We start from the raw sequence: 18,820 nt of genomic DNA on the forward strand, positions 1-18,820 counted from the left end.
TCTCAAATTCCAGTTCAGCAGCACTGTGTCAGGGGGGTACAGGCAGTCAGAGCAGATTGCCAGGAGCTGAAGCTTGGCCCTAGATCATGCCCGTCGCAATTGCTGCCAGGAGGCTGAGTGGAGCAGAGGGGTGGAGAGAGGGGCACAGCTCATCTGCGGTTGCTATGGTGCCCCATCCTGGATTTGCCCATCTCTCCTAATGGAGCAAAGGGCAGAGGGAGGGAGAGAACGACTGGTCTCTTTCTCTCCCCTCCCATTTCTCTCTCCGTGGAGCCCGATGTGTGATGGGGAGTGGGGGGAGGGAGCCTCGATGCTGGATGAGAGGAGGAGGGAAGAGGGGTGGTGCCAGGATTAAGAGGGTTTGCAATGGGGGGTCACACTGACAGAGGAGGGGCAAAGCCCTCATGCCTACATCTAGAAGCCAGCTGATGACGTTAGAGAGCAGGAAAAACAGGCAAGACAGCGCAGTGTGAGAGAGAGGGGGAGAGAGGAAGAGAGAAAGCCAGGATAGGAGGCGTGGAGCCAGCCAGCCTCTGCCTGGGCTCTCCTGAGCCACCAGATTCCCCAGGCAGCCTGGACCACAAGGTACCCGAGAACTGCCCTGAGGATGGGCACCAGGGTAGTGGTCTCACCCCACCCTGTGTGGGGGCTGCTGGGCTGCTGTTTCCTCTGCAGCTGGGCTCTGGGGGGTCCGCGGCCCTCCCGCTCTCTGCCACCTCTGTCCTCCCAAGTCAGAGTGGGGTCTGTGCCCATGTGGGTGCCCCCAGAGGGGGCTGAGGCAGCCCTGGCTTTTCTCTATTCTGGTGATGCCCAACAGCTGTTGGGGGCTAATTGCAGTGAGCGCTATGAAGCCCACGGCGCAGGAGCCAGACCAGGGCTCCCCCCACTCCTATGGAGGGCAGCAGGCACCCTCGCCCAGGCTGCTAATTTCCTCAACATGCTGCTACAAGCCAACGACATCCGTGAGTCCAGTGTGGAGGAGGATGTGGAGTGGTACCAGGCACTGGTCCGCAGTGTGGCCGAGGGGGACCCAAGGGCATACCGGGCTTTTCTGACCTTTGACCCTCCACCAGGGGCCAGCCACCTGCAGCTGGCCCTGCAGGCCACCCGGATGGGGGAGGAGACCATCCTTCAAGACTTGTCTGGGAGCAGAGTACAGAAGGAGAGCCCAACCCGGGCCCCGGACACCTCTGCCCTACAGAAGCGAGTGCTGACCAATGACCTAGGGAGCCTCGGCAGTCCCAAGTGGCCACAGGGGGATGGCTATGTGGGGGACATGCAGCATGTGAAGCTATCTCCTCCCTTTCTGGAATGCCAGGAGGGTCGGCTCCGTCCTGGCTGGCTTATCACACTTTCTGCCACCTTCTATGGACTCAAGCCAGACCTCAGCCCAGAGGTCAGGTAAGTAGGTTTGTGCAGTATTTGACGCATTTGTGGGTATGTGGGGGTGGGGGCCTCAAGTCCAGCCAGCTGTGAGTGGGCCATTTGGCACACGCATATGTATCTGGGGGGCACAGATGTGTCTATTTGCATTCAGCTGTGTATATTTGCAGTTGACTCTGGGAATCCGTAACTGTCTGTTAACACATACAGGTGTGAGTGTACATAGTGTTATGAATCAATCCACTTATCCATAGGTATACACATAGGCGTGTGTACAGCTGGGCATAGGTCTTGGCCCCCAGATTATAGAAGGCAGGAGAGGGTATGGTGTGGATGACAGTGATAGGCCATGTGTGAGCTGTCTTGGGGGAGTCAGGTGGGCACTCCAGGAGTCAAACCTGCTGCTCTCTAGCAATCTAGAGCTACAAAAGGAGGTTTCTCCAAGGGAAGAAAAGTTCTTCAGGAGGAAGCTTGGAACCATTGCCCTTTCTGTTTAGGAGTTGGCCAGGTCCCCAGGGTCACTCCCAATGGCTATATTCTTACATGAAGTAGGTTCCAGTCCTGCCTGTCCTGACTGGTACCCTTCAAATAACTGAGTTCCTCCTGCAACCTGAATAAAGAGGTGATTGGGAGCCCTGGTGGGAAAGAGGAAGCAAATGGGCACAGAATTGCAAGGCGTGCAACAATCGACATTGTTTTTCCAGCTATGTGTCCCTATTCATTGCTCTCAGCAGGCTCTCCCTCCTGCCAGCCAGCAGCCTGGCTCCTAGCCAGCTCTACCCACTCAGCCCAGAGCAGGGGTTGGGAGCACTTAGGCCAGGCAGCTCCATTCCATAGTTCCTTTGCTATGATCAATTCTGATCTGGTTTGGCCAGAGTGAGGGGGTGGTTAATAGCTGAGCTCTGTGTGTGTGTGTGTGTGTGTGTGTGTGTGTGTGTGTGTGTGTATACATGCAGTGGAGAAGTGTGGAAATCTCCTTTGGACAGATCATCAGAGCCCCAGCTCCCCACATGTCTTGACGTGCTCCCTCCCTTTACCCATTGATAGAAACCAGGAAATGCTAGGATGTTGAAAAGCTGAGGGATTTGGGGGAACAACCTCCAGGGAAGAAGACTTGCCCACAGAAACAGGATGAAAAGCACTGGAGAAATGAAAAGCAGGTGTGCCCTCTGTCCTGACACACTGTAATCACTAGGTTAAAGCTTGTGAAGCTTGCATTGCTCCCTAGTCTGGGGCCCAGGGACACATGTCCACCTTGGCATCCTTCACTGTACCCCTAACTGCCAATTCACTGCCCTAGGGGGCAGGTGCAGATGGACGTGGATCTTCAGAGTGTGGACATCAATCAGTGTGCCAGCGGGCCAGGCTGGTACTCTAACACACACATGTGTGATCTCAACAGCACCCAGGTGAGGATAAGGAGGATGGTGGGGTGGGGCTCTGGGGTCCTGCCTCCCTTTCTCTCTCCCATCACTGCTACCACCCAGCTCCCAGGAGCAACTAACAAAAGCCTTAGGGCTTCAGGGGCATCCCTAGTGATGAGAGAGCAGAAATGAGATACCAGGCATTTTATTTTTTTATTTTTTTATTTTTTTTAAGATTTATTTATTTATTTATTTATTTATTTATTTATTTATTTATTTAAATTAGCGAGCATGAGGTGAGGGGCATGGGCAGAGGGACAGACTCCCCACTTATCAGGGAGCCCATCCCAGGACCCTGAGATCATGACCTGAGCTGAAGTCAGATGCTTAACCCATTGAGCCTCCCAGGTGCCCTGAGAAACCAGGCTTTCTAAAAATGAGGACACTTACTGTCAAAAAATACTTCAATAAAAAATAAAAACTAGGGACACCTGGGTGGCTCAGTGGTTGAGTGTCTGCCTTCATCTGCCTTTGGCTTAGGTCGTGATCCTGGGGTCCTGGGATCAAGTGCTGCATCAGGCTCCCTGTGGGGAGCCTGCTTCTCCCTCTGCCTATGTCTCTGCCTTTCTCTCTGTGTTTCTCATGAATAAATGAAATCTTTAAAAGAATAAATAAAAACTAAAAATACAAAAAAGTAAATTCAGAAATGATATGTTGACGGTCATTTCTGAGAAATTCCCAAATCCTCCTGCTTGAGACATAATAGGCACTAAAGTTGAACGAATAATTAAAAATATGAGCATCGAAAAGGAAAAATAAGGGGGCACCTGGCTAGCTCAGCCTGTAGAGCATGTGACTCTTGATCTTTGGGCGCTGGAGTTCAAGCCCCATGTTGGGTGTAGAGCCTACATACAAAAAAAAAGAAAAAGTGAGGACACTTACAGCCTACCCCCCATCTGCTCCTGAAGACAGCCACCCTCATTCCTTGAAATCTCAGTATGCCTCCCTGCCTGCTCTCCCTTTTGGTACTGGGTGCTCTAGGATCCATTCCCAGGACTGCTTCCTGAGCCCCTATTAATCATCCCTTTCCCTTCTCCTGGACCACATTGTCCATGTTGACCGAGCTCTGGGTTCCTAAGTGCAATTGTTGGTTGAGTTGTGGGAGGAATCTAACCAAAGAAGGAACTTGAAGAGCTCTGGGACTGGTAAAGGTGATGGAACCCAAGCCAGATGCCAACAGAATCAAAGCCATGGATGTAGGAGAATCTGGATGATGGGAGGCAATGGCTGGTAATCCTGCAAGTCCAGGACTGAGAAACCGGGAGGCCAGTGAACTAATCCTCTCCACAGTTGCACTTGACTGTGTGTTGTTCCTGAGCTGAACTGAAGCCAGAGCAAACCCTGCAGCCTACTGGGAGGTGGGGCAGGTTCGGGCATCTGTCGCTCTTTGGGACACATGTCTTCGGAACTATAAGTCCAGGGATGGAGAAGGGCTCCCATCATGCAGTGCATTATTAAACCCAGCCACATTTTGTCTCAGTATGCATTGGTCTGATTGTGCAGACTGTGGCAGGAACATAGCGCATTCTAGTGCTCCAGGCAAGAAGGGAAGCTGAGCCACAGTTTCAGAAGTACCCACCCTATAACTTTTCTAGGTGAAGTCAGGTGCTGGATATGGAATCTCGCAAGGCAGACCCCTTCCTCTGCCCCACTGCTCTGTCTCAAGCCACTGCCTACAGCAGATCTGACCTCATCCATGTGCTCATTTTCCCTGCCTGGCTCAGAGGTCTGCTCCATCCCCTGCTGGGCAAACATCAATGGATGGAGGTGGAATAAAGAGCTGGCCTTGGCATCCCACCAGCCTGGCATTAGCATGGCATTAGGGCTGAGGAAAGCAGTCCTGTGCCAAAGCCAGATGGCCCCTGGTAGGGGAAGCTGCTCCTCCGTGGGGGCCTTTTAAACCCACCTGTGAGCCAAAGAGGGAGGCTGATGGGAACCCTTTGAAGCATGATGTAGGCGTATAGGTGTGATTGGACTATATATGGAAAGTCCCATATAAATACCTATCATGTTTGTCATCCCCACAGTGTGTCCCCTTGGAGAGTCGGGGCTTTGTCCTTGGCCACTACCTTTGCCGCTGCCGACCCGGCTTCTATGGGGCAAGCCACTCTGGGGGTATGTTAACTGTGGTGAGGGCCAGACTGGGCTGGGTGAAGGGGGCATCTGGGGAAAAAAGACTGAGAGTCTTGTGGGGCAAGGGCAGAAGGTTGGGAGAAGCAGGAGACACAGGTAGGATCTAGTCCAGGGTGCCTTCTAAAGATGAGCCCACAACATGCCAATCTGATCCAAGTTGAACTTACAGTGAGCTCTAGCCTGGCATCACCACTTCCTGTTACCAGGTCGTCCCCTGGGAACATCCACTTCCTCATTCTTCCCCTGTGCCAGCCCTACCACAGAGGTGACAGACCACAACAGGGCAGGGAGAAGGCTCTGGTGACCAGGGGGAGAGAAGGCTGGGGTGCCCCGGCCATGCCCCTCTCCTTGCACCCATCTTGTTCTTTATAGGGTTAGAAGAGAGTGCTGCCCAGCCGACTGGACAATTCGCGTCCTCTCAAGGCAGCTCTGGGAGGCTGCTGCGGTGCCAGCGATGTGCCGAGGGCTGCACCAGCTGCATAGATGCCACGCCGTGCCTGGTGGAGGAAGCCCTGGTGCTGCGGGCAGCACTGCTAGCCTGCCAGGCCTGCTGTATGCTGGCCGTCTTCCTGAGCATGCTGGTCTCCTACCGTTGCCGCCGGAGCAAGGCAAGGAAGGCCCCACATCTCTCTCCAGCATGTCCTCCCTATCTTGGGTCCTTAGCATCAACTCGAGACCAGAGACTCCCTAAGACTAGAACTCAGAAGAAATGGGTTCTGGTCTTCATTCTTAATCTAACCCACCATGTGACATTGGGCAAGTGACTCCACTGCCTTTCATTTGTTTCTTCACCTGCAAAATGTAGGTATTGGACTTGATTCACAACACTGTGTAGGCACTGGAGAGAGGTGATCCAGACCCACATGGAGCTTCCAGTTGAACAGAGGAAGCAGGCATATAGAGAATGACAACACAGCAAAACAGAGGCGAGGATAGAAGTGTGTGCTTGTTGTTGTGGCAGCTCAGAGAGAGGACCCCATTAGTTGTCCTGCCTGGGATGGCCTGGGAAAGCCTTTCTGGAGAGCATGACATTTGAGCCAGAATTGAAGGTCAACTGAACGGTTACCAGGCAGAGAAGGGGTTACCTAGACAAATAAGCAGTCTGACCCAAAGTTTGGAGGAATGCGTGAGATTCCCTCTAGCTCCAGCAACTTGTGATTGGAGCCCAGGTCTGCAGCAAGGCCCAGGCTGGGACTGGGAGAGGCATGGGCTGGGGGAAGGAGCTATGTGCAACCTAGGTCTTGGCCAGACTTAGTGCCAGTGGAGCCAAGGGCCTGGGGTGGGAGTGGGGGGCATGGCTGATATTACAGGGTGAGGCCTTAGCCCAGGGCTACTGAGTGACCTTTAAAAGAGGCTGAGGGCAGCCCGGTGGCGGCGCAGTGGTTTAGCACCACCTGCAGCCCAAGGTGTGATCCTGGATACCTGGGATTCAGTCCCATGTCAGGCTCCCTGCATGGAGCCTGCTTCTCCCTCTGCCTGTGTCTCTGCATCTCTCTCTCTCTCTCTCTGTGTCTCTCATGAATAAATAAATAAAATCTTAAAAAAAAAAAAAAAAGGCCGAGATTCTCCCCCATCGTCCAGGCTCTGTCCTCTGGCTGCCCTGCTCACATGCTTCTCTTTCCCGGGTTCACAGAGGATCCGAGCCTCTGGAGTTGTTCTGCTGGAAGCCATCCTTTTTGGATCTCTGCTGCTCTACTTCCCTGTGAGTTTATGGCCAGAATCTGAACCTACCTGATCCCCACCTGGTACCCTCCAAACCCCAGAATCCTTCCTCTTTTCTGCTTTCTTGGGAGATTTGGAGACCTCAAAATCCCTGTGCTCATATCTACAAATGGCAGGCTAGCCTAGTGAGCTCCGGAGCCAAAGAGTCCAGGCTAAAAAGAGCTCTACAGCCTACTGTATGACTTAGAGGACAAATTACCCAACCTCTCTGATACTTCAGCTGCTCTTCTACAGAATGGAGGTGATAGTGCCACAATGGCAAGGCTATTAGGAAGATCAGTGGTGCTCTTAGCTTAGGCCTAGTGCATAGAGGAAGTACATGGGAGAGCAGTGACTTTTGTCCTCATCCCCCCCAACCAGGTCTTCATCCTGTACTTCAAGCCCAGTGTATTCCGCTGCATCGCTCTCCGCTGGGTCCGGTTGCTGGGTTTTGCCACTGTCTACGGCACCATTATACTCAAGCTTTATAGGTAGGGTCTGAGGCGGAACTTGCTCTCATGCTGCTCACTCCAGGCAGCCCCAGCTCATTTGGGATGCAGTGTTCTTCACAGCCAGACCCTTACCAGCTCCACTCCCCTGTGCACCACCACCCCCTGCCCCAGGCCTGTCCCTATCACTATAGCCCTCCCCAGCATGTAACATTTTGGGGGGCAGGGAGGCAGCAAACCATGGGAAGGACAAGAGAACAGGCATGTGTGGAGGGGAAGGAAGCCACGGGCAGAGGCCAGAGACCTGGCCCCCTCTCCTTGGTCCTCCCCCTATGCCTCTATCCACCATCCACACCCTTGTAGAGTGCTCCAGCTGTTCCTGTCTCGATCGGCCCAGCGGGGCCCCCACCTGAGCGATGGGCGGCTGCTGCAGCGGCTGGGGCTGCTCCTGATGCTAGTGCTGGGCTTCCTGGTGGTGTGGACGGTGGGGGCCCTGGAACGAGGCATCTACACGCCCCTGGTGGCCCGAGGCCACACTCCCACGGGCCGCCACTTCTACCTCTGCCATCACGACCGCTGGGACTACATCATGGTTGTGGGTGAGCTGCTTCTGCTGAGTCCCCCTCACTCTGGCCCTCTCTGCTCTGCACCTCCAGGGGTCCTCCTGACCTGGTCCTCCTGCCTTGTCCCTGGATCCCTGGCCCCGGCTCTCCCCAGCACACCCAACACAGAAAGGGGCCCCATGGCTGCTGGGGTGGTGCCTGACTCTCTGCCCCCTACCTTCCTGCAGTCGAGATGCTGCTCCTGTGCTGGGGCAGCTTTCTCTGCTATGCCACCCGAGCTGTACCCTCAGCCTTCCACGAGCCGCGCTATATGGGCATCGCCCTGCACAATGAGCTGCTGCTCTCTGCTGCTTTCCACACAGCCAGGTGAGGACAGGCCCTCCTGCCCGCGACACCTACCCACCTCACATCACCCTTGCCTCTCTCAGGCCCGGGAACCCCATCTCACAGCCATCCTTGCAGCACAGCTACGCCTCAGCAAGGCAAGGAAAGCCCCCCACTAGTAGCTCTTTCTTCCCACAGATACCCTTCCTGTACCCCACGTTTCACCCAACACCCCAAAAGAGGAAACCCACTCCCAATTCTCCTATTCTTAAGCCACATCTCCCTCATTTCCACCATGCTTCTTCCCACACGTGCTCCATACTCCCTGCCTTTTCCCTCCCCTTACACATCAGCTGATCCAGCAGTAGACCTGCTATAAATGTTCACAAGGACTTGGTCTTGTGGTGGAGGCAGAAGCAACTCACAGGGCAGTCCATAAGAGAGTTGGGGAGCATGAGTCTGCTCTAGGTAACCAGAGAAGAGTAGTCTGGGAGGGCTTCTTGGAGGTGGGTGTTAACATGAGCCTTGAGGTAGGATCTACATCCTAGAGAGGGCCTGAAGAAGGAAAAGTGCCCTTTACAACCCACCCAGAACCTCTACGGAGATCAGGGCTGGGGTTGGGGGATGAGCGAGTAAGACAGGTGGGGGGGGTGGGGGGGGAAGAGGTCACTCCCCCCACAGCTAACATTCCCCTCCCTCACCCTCAGGTTTGTGCTGGTTCCTTCCCTGCACCCAGACTGGACCCTGCTCCTCTTCTTCTTCCACACCCACAGCACGGTCACCACCACACTGGCTCTGATCTTCATTCCTAAGGTGAGGTCTTTCCCATCCTGGTTGTGAGCCAAACCCCAGCCTCTTTGTAAGGGGCACCATGGAGCTGCTGCAACTGCAGCGCCCTCTCCAGGTCAGAGTGAGGATGTCACCCTGGGGTGAGTGAGCTGAGCCACATGGGGCTGGAGGAGGAGCCGGATTGGGGTGGGGGTTGGGAGGAAGCTACTGTATCTCTGCCTCCCATCTCAGGGCAAAGGAAGTCAGAGCTAGGGCTGGAGGGGTCCTTGTTACCCAACCAACGGTTTAGTTTGATGGACTCTGAAAAACCAATTTGGAAGCAGTTACAGAGAGAGAGGTCCAGGAGCTGAAGGACACAGCTAGGAATTGTGCGGGCAGCTATGTAGGACACCCCCCTCCCCAGTCTCTGAGCTAAAGAAAACCAAGGAGAATAACAGGGAGCAAAACTCTTCATGCCATCGGGATTACAAATTAGAGAGGGGGGTGAAGATGCACAAAGTTGGATTCCATGGGGTAGGTGGGAAGCGGAGTAAAGAGGGAGCCAAGTTGACTCTTACCCCCGCCCCTGCCCCCTGTCACACCCACCTTGGTCAGTTCCAGAGGCCGGGGGCTCCTCCCCGAGAGGAGATGGTGGATGAGGTGTATGAGGACGAGCTGGACCTGCAGCGCTCAGGCTCCTACCTGGACAGCAGCATTGCCTCAGCCTGGAGTGAGCGCAGCCTGGACCCTGGAGACATTCGGGTATGTGCTGTCCTCTGTGCCTCCTTCAGATGCAAAATCACTCCTGTCCTGCCACCTGGGCTGTGTACCACTGCAGGTCCCCTCTCTGGCCCCTAGCTTTCCCTCTAAGACCTGCCCTCCCTCCATTCTCCATTATTGGCTTAGGCTGCTTCCCCTGACCCTGTTCAGAGGAGGTCATACACCACCCAGAGGCCTAGAACCAAATCCCTGAGGTCCAGGCCACTTGACAAGTAAGAGCTCACTCCCACTCAGCAGGGGCATTGTGAGGGGCAGACTAAGAAGCCCTACAGTGCCCAGCACACTTGGGCCAGCTATGGGACTACCAGAGATTTCCACAGCGGGATACCCATTCCCTGGACCTGGCAGTCTTAGAGTCTTACATCAGGAGAACATCTTTGCTCTTCTTTTTCTGCTTAGGGTGTCACATCACCCAAATGACAGGCTCAGTGGGTAGAAAATAAGGAAACCTGGTGGTCTAAGCCTGTTGTTTCATAAGACCTAAGGTGTGGGAAAAACCTTGGGAAGCCACTTTGTCTGTTCCCTTCATCTCCACGGGGGCCACCTGTATACCTGACTTGTTTTCCTCTCCTAATTCCCCTCCTTGTCCCGACCGCCTCTGCCTGTCCTTCCCTGCCCCAACCCCGTGTCCTCCTCACTGTCTGGACTCTGCCCCCCTGGGAACAGGCTTACACTGAGGCCCCAGCCGAGCAGGGCAGAGCCATGGCAATGCCACCCTGGAACCTCCACTTTGTGGAGCAGCACCCAGGCTCTCTCCCGATGCTGGCTCTGGGGAGAGATCCAAAGTATGAGACTCTCAATGCCCCATTCCCTCACTTGCACCTGAATATGGCACTTTTCACACCATCAATCTCACGGGATCCTCCTAAGGAAGCTAACAGCAGGCAGCGGGCTCTTGTTACTTCATAGAAGCAGAGGCTCCCAGCGCTCTAGAAAATAGCCTTCAGGCACAGGCTGGGCCAGCAGCCTCGAACCCAGGCTTCCTGGCCCCTCACCAGACCACAGCGCCCCAGGGGAAAGAGTGCACCTGCACCCAGAGCTGAGTGGACGTGACTCAGGGTGGACGGGGTGGGTTCTGAGAATTTTCAAAGCAGGGAAGGGAATCAACTTGGTGAGAAAGAGATGCTCCAGAGAAAATGGTGCAAATAATGGCTGGGGGCAGAGGCAGGGCAGCCAGAAGCCGGAGAGGTTCGCTGTCCATGACAGTGGGATCTGCTCTCCTCACGCCGCCCCCACAGGACGAGCTAAAGAAGCTCTACGCCCAGCTGGAAGTCCACAAGACCAAGGAGATGGCCGCGAACAACCCGCACCTGCCTAAAAAGCGGGGCAGCTCGCGCCAGGGCCTGGGCCGCTCCTTCATGAGGTACCTGGCCGAGTTCCCAGAGGCCCTGGCCCGCCAGCACTCCCGGGATGCGGGCTCCCCCAGCCGCAGCAGCCTGCCCGGCTCCTCGCGCCGCCGGCTCCTCAGCTCCAGCCTCCAGGAGTCCGAAGGGCCCCCGACGCTGCGCAAGTCCCGCAGCACCTACGACCACGACCGCCACGGCCACCCCCGGGATCAGGACCCGCCGCTCCTCGACTCGCTGCTGCGGAGGAAGCTGGCCAAGAAGGCCTCAAGGGAAAGCAGGGAGAGTCGGGAGTCAGTGGAGGGGCCCCCTGCCCTGGGCTTCAGGTCAGCCAGTGCCCACAACCTGACGGTGGGCGAGAGGCTCCCCAGGGCCCGGCCCGCGTCGCTGCAGAAGTCGCTGAGCGTGGTGGCAGGCTCCCGGGAAAAGGCCCTGCTCGTGGCCAGCCAGGCCTACCTGGAGGAGACCTATCGGCAGGCCAAGGAGCGAGAGGAGAGAAGGAAGGCCAAGGCAGCCTTGGCGAGCCCCGGGAGGAGGCCGTCGGCCAGGAGGCTGGAGCGAGCTCAAAGGGCCCCCCTGTCAGCCCCACCCTCCCCAGCCAAGAGCCGCAGTGTGGACAGCTCCCACACCACCGGGAGGCTTCAGGAGGCTGCCAGAAGGCTGCCTCACCCACCTGTCCGGCACCAGGTCTCCACACCCATCATGGCCCTGTCTGGAACCTGCCCGGGAGAGCCAAGGATGCTATCTCCCACCTCCACCTTGGCTCCAACTCTGATACCAGCTCCAGCCCCAGCCACGACCCCAGTCCCGGTCCCAGTCCTGACCTCGGTCCCCGTCCCTGCCCTGGCACCAGTCCCGGTCCCCCCCCAAAGCCCCAGCTTACTCACCTTCATCTGCCCCTGGGAGAATGCAGAACTGCCAGTCAAGAAAGGAAATGTGGCTCAGGAAGTTCCCTCAGGCCCAGAGCGAAGCAGCCTGTCCCCTGCCCCAGCTCGGGCCAAGCTCTGGAGAGCCCTCTCTGTTGCAGTCGAGAGAAGGGGCACTGGAGAGAATGGGGTGGACACAGAGGATGGACGCGTCCAAGGGGGAGTTGATGAGGGGGACGAGGACAAGCCCAAGGTCTTCTCTAAATCCCACAGCCTCAAGACCCCTGTTCAGCAGGGCTCCATGCACAGCCTAGGCTTGGCTATCAAAGCGCTGACCCGTTCTCGGAGCACTCACAAAGAGAAGGAGAGCGGGGAAGAGAGTCCCGAGACTGAGAAGGGAAGAGCTTCAGGAGAGGGTGTGGGGGCGTGCCCCAGGTCTCCCAGGCTAGGCCGGCCCAAGGCGGTGAGTAAGCAGGCTGCCCTTGCACCCTGCGAGGATGAGGAGTCCCTCCAGAACCAACAGAACGCTCACACCAGCAGAATGCTTCAAGTCTGTCACCAGGAGGGCAGCAGGGAACAAGCTGACAGAGGTAGGAGGCCATCCCAGGGTCCAGGGGAGGGGAAAGTAGAGAGAGGGGGTAAAGCCAGGTCTGCTACACTGACACAAGCCAGGCAGGGCACGGTTGGGGACAAAAGCACTGAGCGAGCAAAAGAAGCCCCTGTGGGGGGGCGGGAACTGCCCAGAGCTGGCTTTCAGTCCCTAGGCAATGCTGACCGCAGGGTGACAGAGGTACGCCCCTGGGAAGTCACAGAGTCAGAAGTGTGGCAGCCTGACAGTAGCAACAAGGCCCAGATCTGCCCCTGGGAGGTGAGCGAGGGAGCCCCTGAGAAGGGGGCATTACGACAATATCTAGATGACACTCAAGAGAGAGGGAAAGCCTCAGGAAAGCCAGAGCCCCAAAATGTGGTTGTTGCTCGGAAAAAGCCAGAGAGGCTGGTCAGAGGGCAGGAGGCCATATGTCCCTGGGAGGGTACCGATCCTGGGAGTCAGTCCCCTCGGTCAGCCTCTCAGGACTCTGATAGAGCCAAGGGCAAGTCTGAGGCAGTGGGCAGAACAGAAGCTAGAGGGATGGAGAAGCATCAGCAGGAAGCCATTGGCCCTGAAGTTCGTCCACCTGACATTGCAGAGCTCTGCCCCTGGGAAGCATGTGAAGGAAAGAATGGGAAACCATTCCAGGAGGGAGTGAAGAAGCTTCCCCAGGAAAAGCAGGAAACCTCCAAGAAAGCTATTTTCTGGAAAGAACAGAAACTGAGTGGAGACTTGGAGTCTTTTTGTCCATGCGAGAGGACAGATTTCCGGGGTCCCTCAGCAGTCTCTACCCCAGTCCTGGGAACCGCAGGGTGCTCCGGGAGCTTGGGCAGTAGCATCTCAGAGGTGTGTCCATGGGAGTCAGGAGATGCTCCTATCAGGAAAGCAGAGATCTGTCCCTGGGAGCTGGGTGATGAGGTAGCAGGAAAGGAAATGCTAAGTCAGGAAACAAGTGGAGAATTTCTCCAGGAAAAGGGGAAGGCCTCCAGAAAAGGGCTCTTTGGAGAGATGGGAGAACAAACTGGGAAGGCAGTGGAGAAAAGTCATCAACAGCAGGAGTCAGTGTGTCCCCCAGAGAGTAGAGCCCTTGGGCCCTCCAGCCCACATCTAGATAATTCCTCAGCCAAAGTTGGTGGCCAACTCCTTAGCAATGGAGGAAGAGCAACGCAGGTAGGTCCCCAGGGAGATTCCAGGCCAGAGCTAAAGGAATTAACACCTGCCAGGGCAGAACTCTGTCCCTGGGAGGTAAATGAAAGAATAAGAGAAGACTGGACAACGGGCCAGACAACAAAAGCAGGAGAATCTCAAAAGGATGTGGAGAAAGCACCTGGAACATCAGGGATGAGAGATGGCACACCTTGGGAAAAGCCCAAGGAACAGATCCCAAAGCAGGAAGCAGTCTGTCCTTGGGAGAACGTGGACCCTGGCAGCTTCTCCTCACAGCCGGGCCCTCAAGACACAGATGGACCCAAAGCCAGTTTTCACACATCAGGCAAGGTGGGAAGCAAAACTGCTGAGGTCTGTCCATGGGATACAGAGGACACTGTGCCTGCCGAGAAGGCTGAGGTCTGTCCCTGGGAGGTGAGTGCTGGAGCAAGGCAGGGAAGGGCTTTGGGAGTTGAGGCCACTAGGAAATTTCCAAATGACACAGGAAAGGCTTCTGTGGGTCCCGGACCCAGTGAGACAGCTGTTACTGCTTTGAAGATGCCAGAGAGGCCAGCCTGGGAGCGAGAGGTGGCCTGTCCCTGGGAAAGCTTGGATCCAGGCAGCTCCTCTTGGCATTCTGACACTCTGGGCACTGACAGACCAAAAGCTGGATTCCAGGAGCTGGACCGGGTGGGCTGCAGGGCAGCTGAGGTGTGTCCCTGGGAAGTGGAGGAAGCACCTACCAGTGAGAAAGCCAAGATCTGTCCCTGGGAGGTGAATGAAGGAGCTCCTGGGATGGGATTGGAACAAGAGAGCGGGGGTGACTCAGCAAGGCAGGGGGAGAAAACTCTAGAAAAGGAGAGACTCACCTCCTCCGGAGAAGACATATCAAATCAGGAGACAAAACAGAGTCAAGAGCAGGAAGCTATTTGTCCTTGGGAGGACTTGAGGGAACCCCCTGCTCAGGGTGCTGAGGTCTCAGACTCGTCCCTCAGCATGAGTAGCAAGGTGGCAGAGGGATGTTCCTTGGAGGTAAGGAATAAGGCAGCAGAGAAAGGGGACCTAACACAAGACCCAAAGATGGGCTCCCTCCCACAACACAAAACCCCAGACAATGCCTCATCTTCAACAGCAGGAGAATTCACTACTGAAAATGAGAGGGAAGCAAGCCACGAGCTACAATCGATCTGTCCATGGGAAAGTGGGGCCCCAGCCAGTGCTTTCTCCCCCCCAGACAGTCAGTGCCATAACCTACCTAAAGCTGGCTCTCAGGGACTGGCTGAGGTGTGCCCATGGGATGCTCCCACACCTGACAGCAGCGCCAAAGCGGAGATCTGCCCCTGGGAGGTAACTGAAGGAGTCCCTGACGAAGTAATGGCAAGCCAAGACAGAAAAGGAAAACCTCCAGAGGAGAAAGAGAAAGCCCCAGGGAGACCAGAGCCCAAAGCTGTGGCAGCTCAAGAAAAGCCAGAGAGGGCTGATGGGAGAAAGGAGGCAGTGTGTCCCTGGGAGAGGCAAGATTGTGGGGCTCCATCTCTACAGCCAGCCCCACGAGCTGCTGACAGAAGCAAAGGCAGTTCTGAGGTGGCAGGCAGTGTGGGGGCCAAGGTGGCAGAAGTGTGTCCGTGGGAAGCAGAAGAGGCTCCGGCTAAAGCAGTGGAAATCTGCCCTTGGGAGGTGAATGAAGAAGCCACAGAGAAAGGGAGACTTGAGCAAGAGGTGGACAGTAAATCCCCAGGACAGGGAGAAATCCTTCAAAAGATGGCACCTGAAGGGACTGAAGAACACTTCCTCAAAGCAGCAGAAGTCAGCAGAGAGCAGGAGACAGTCTGCCCCTGGGAAGATGCAAGTTCAGGGGCACCTGTCCCCCAGCCAGATGCTCCAAATGCTTGCCCACCCAAAGGCAGTCCCCATGGAGCAAGCGGTATGGTGAGCAGGATGGCAGAGCTGTGTCAATGGGAAGTCACAGATCCAGAAGGAAATAAGATAAGGGGCACGATGGCAGACATTTGTGATTGGGAGGGACCTGGAGCCCCCTCTGAGGAATTTGGCCTTTTGGCTTTACCAGCAACTGGGACAGAAATATTTTTCCCTACGGCCCCTGAGAACCCACCATGCCTTTTAGTCCACAGACCTGCAGGCGGCTTACTTCCAGAAAGCAAAAGCCCCCGCCCTGAGGTGAGCAAAGTACCCACCACTTTTACTCCGGAAGGTGCCAGAGAGCTCCAAGGAACTTCAGGACATGGGCCGAGGACTGGCTCAGCCCCAGAACTGAGTCTCCAAGAAGCTGAAGCTCAGGAACCCTCCCTCTTAACTGAAGACCAAGGACAAGTGGCTTCTACAGCTCTACATGAGCAACTCTCCCCTCCAACTGTCTATCCTTGGGACTGCGAGTAACAAATCCCTCAGGTGAGGTCAAATGTCAAGTGGCTGGTTTTCAGGAGCCAAGGTCTCTTCCAAGTCCTACACGTTCCCAAAGAGCTCAGGCGGAGACACGTGGCCACTTCCCCTTTCCAACAAGGCCAGAAGTCGACTCATTCCGAAAACAGACTGTACAAGACAGGAGTGGCTTGGACCCCCACACAAAGTCTCACCCTCTCTTTACTTCCCACTCTGGTTCCTGCTCCAGCGAGCAAAGGCCAGACCCTCTGCTTCTAACTAATCCTCCCATCCAGTTAGAGGACTCGACACAAGCTGTGTCTGTATACCCACTTGTAAAGCAAATGTTAAGGATGAAAGAAGTCAGCAGGCCCAGCCCACGTTTTCTCATAAGGAGACCCCCTTTTCTGACCACTTCTTGAGAAGAAATTAACCCATTGAGGTACTGGCAACATTAGAGACTGAAGAGGGCCATCAAAGTCACCATGGGCAGCTTGAGAAGCTGCTTAATTCAAGTTCAAAGATAAGTCAGGGGAAAACTTAAATGGCTCAGGAGGGGCCTGAAATGCCTTAATGACCTTGCTGTTTGGACTCTGGATCCTGCCTGGACTCCGGATTCCTGCCGTATTGATCCACATACCTGCCCTGCTTGGCTGCTGATGGAGAGCCGATCAAGCACCCTAACTTCCTAATCAATGTCCGGCCCAAAGCAACACCAGAGACAGAGAGCACAAGGAGGAGAGGCAGCGGCTCCTAGTCCCCCTCACACTGGCCAAGCGGAAGCCCTCCCTTCTAGACACCCTCTCCAGTCTAAGGAGTGTGCCCCTTGCTAGCTTTTTCAGATGGCTGGCTCCTCCCTACTTCTGCCCCATCTTTTCCATCTGGAGTTCACCTCACTGGCTCATTCTCCTGCCAAGGTCTGAGGGCAGAGGGATGGGCATCACGGAAACACAGAGCCTTCTTAGTGGGCTAGGTTCTATCCTCTCCAGTCAGTTTAGGCTACCTTGCTTAAGTGGTCCTAAGGAACAGTGCTGGAATGAAGATGCTATCAGAGGGAGCTGAGGAAGGCGAAAAGCACTGGTCAATGAAGTCCTGGCATTGGCAGACGTGAGGTGGGAGGGGGAAACAGGCAGACTAAACATGGCAGAGCTTGGCAGGGGCCCTGAGGATGGCAGTCAGCCCACCCTCTAACTGCCCAGATCCTGATGCCATTCACATGGAAGAAAAAGACAAAACAAGGAGACCAAATACCCAATGGGAAAAAAATGAGTCTGCACATAAATACTCTGGGCAGCTTCAGGACTGCCAGAAAAGTAGCAAAATGCTCCATTTCCAAAAAACAAGGAATGGAAAAACCCCAGCCGTTCTGGAACCAGATGCCCTTGTTCTCATATCTAGCCCCTCCCACCTACCTGGTCCCTTGCCCCGGGATTTCAGAGCAGTAATTAAAGTGTACTGTTGCTCTGGGCTCTGGCTAGTTAACCTCACCGCTGAGAATTTTGCTAAGCACACATCAGAACAATTCCATTGGGTTGAGTCTAGCTCGGAACAGAAAAGTTGTTCCTATAACCCCTGTTGTGAAATAAACCATGGGGAAAAAAAATAAAGAGTGCTTTTCCTTGACCACTGCAGTTAGTTCTAGCTTATTCATTATAATGATCTTCTTTTTCCAATGTTTTTATTTATTTATGTATTTATTTATATTTATTTATTCATTCATAAGAGACAGAGGCAGAGACACAGGCAGAGGGAGAAGCAGGCACCATGCAGGGAGGCTGACGTGTGACTCGATTTCGGGTCTCCAGGATCATACCCTGGGCCAAAGGCAAGCGCTAAATCGCTGAGCCACCCAGGCTGCCCTTTTTCCAATGTTTTTAAATGGGAACAGTAGATGGGTAAGGAAACAAGCATAAGCCTGAGGTAACTACAGTATGGCCTTCAGGACTTTGGGGTGTTCTAATTCTCACCCAGTCCCCAGCTCCGTGGCTGGCACTGCAGATGGTCTCTGCCTGGCCCTTCAAGCCAATCCTTTATATCTGGGCCATTTGCTCAGCTGGATTTGATCCCAAGGGGAAATGAAAATTGCATTTATCCTCTGGCTCCCCAGTGGCAGCTACTGCTTAGCAGCTATTCAGGATTATCTGGAGACAGATCTAGGGGAGTGTGATGAAACAGCTTATTTGAAGTACTGTTTTTACATATTCAGGGAAATCAATCGGTCATGTGCCCAGTGAGGGTGCTCTTTTCATTCTCTGCTTCCCTCCCCTCCCTGGATTACTTCCCCTTACTCCATACTCCCCAGCTGTGGATCCTGCTGAAAGCACTTGCCTTCTCATTTTGCCTTAATCCAGGGCTCAGGCAAATAGGATGTGGCCGAACCTCACTTCGGCAGAAATGCTGCAAACTGATGTACATTTTAAGCCAAAAGGGTTGAGATGTAAGTAGTATGATAAAGAGTGGCTGCTCTGGATTAACCCACCAGTGCTCCATCTTCCCTAGGAAGACACATCTTGTTCCCATAGTCTGCATTTAGCAGCTGTTGTAAAAACATTCGTTTTCCCCAGTGAGGACTGATTTGTTGCTTTGCTGAGATGGTAGTTTTAGAGAGACTGAGGAGTTAGGTGGTTCTTCTTTTCTTTTTTTTTAATTAACTTATCTGAGAGAGAGCAAGTGAGCGAGAGTGTGTGTGTAGGGCGAGGGACAGAGAGAATCCCAAGAAGACTCCCCACTGAGTATGGAACCCAACTTGGGGCTTGATTCCAGGACCCCAAGAATGACCTAAGCCGAAATCAAGAGTTGGATGCACAACTGACAGAGCCACTCAGGCTCCCCAAGAACTTAGACTATTCTTGACCTGATTCTAGTTTCTTTGGATTCTGCTCTCAGGAAAAGGTCAGAACAGATTAATCCTGATCCTAAGAGACAGACTCATTAAATGAAAATTCGGGGCTGGAAAAACAACACATGAGAAT

General features: G+C 54.6%; 1 protein-coding gene across 2 annotated transcripts; it reads left to right on the plus strand.

Moving 5' to 3' along the window:
* Positions 1–201: 201 nt before the first annotated feature.
* Positions 202–17,471, plus strand: GPR179 (G protein-coupled receptor 179). Of its 2 annotated transcripts, XM_025995806.2 has the most exons (11): positions 202–1,401; positions 2,684–2,792; positions 4,835–4,922; positions 5,313–5,548; positions 6,574–6,642; positions 7,023–7,132; positions 7,454–7,689; positions 7,881–8,019; positions 8,685–8,790; positions 9,361–9,507; positions 10,764–17,471. In XM_025995806.2, exons 1-11 carry the CDS (start codon positions 608–610, stop codon positions 15,864–15,866), a joined length of 7,137 nt encoding a protein of 2,378 aa, XP_025851591.2. In that variant the 5' UTR covers positions 202–607; the 3' UTR covers positions 15,867–17,471. The 2 variants fall into 2 exon arrangements, with proteins under 2 accessions (XP_025851591.2, XP_072603487.1); XM_072747386.1 differs by lacking the exon at positions 2,684–2,792 and having other exon boundaries at positions 926–1,401.
* The last annotated feature ends 1,349 nt before the right edge of the window (positions 17,472–18,820 follow it).

This window comes from Vulpes vulpes, chromosome 2 (genome assembly GCF_048418805.1).
Source record: "Vulpes vulpes isolate BD-2025 chromosome 2, VulVul3, whole genome shotgun sequence".
NCBI lineage: Eukaryota > Metazoa > Chordata > Mammalia > Carnivora > Canidae > Vulpes > Vulpes vulpes.

Excerpts from the sequence above, each read along its gene's own strand:
- GPR179 (XM_025995806.2), top strand. The coding sequence starts at position 608 with ATGGGCACCAGGGTAGTGGTCTCACCCCACCCTGTGTGGGGGCTGCTG. Across the intron at positions 2,793-4,834 it reads GTGATCTCAACAGCACCCAG|TGTGTCCCCTTGGAGAGTCG; the intron begins GTGAGGATAAGG and ends TCATCCCCACAG. Across the intron at positions 8,020-8,684 it reads GCTGCTTTCCACACAGCCAG|GTTTGTGCTGGTTCCTTCCC; the intron begins GTGAGGACAGGC and ends CCTCACCCTCAG.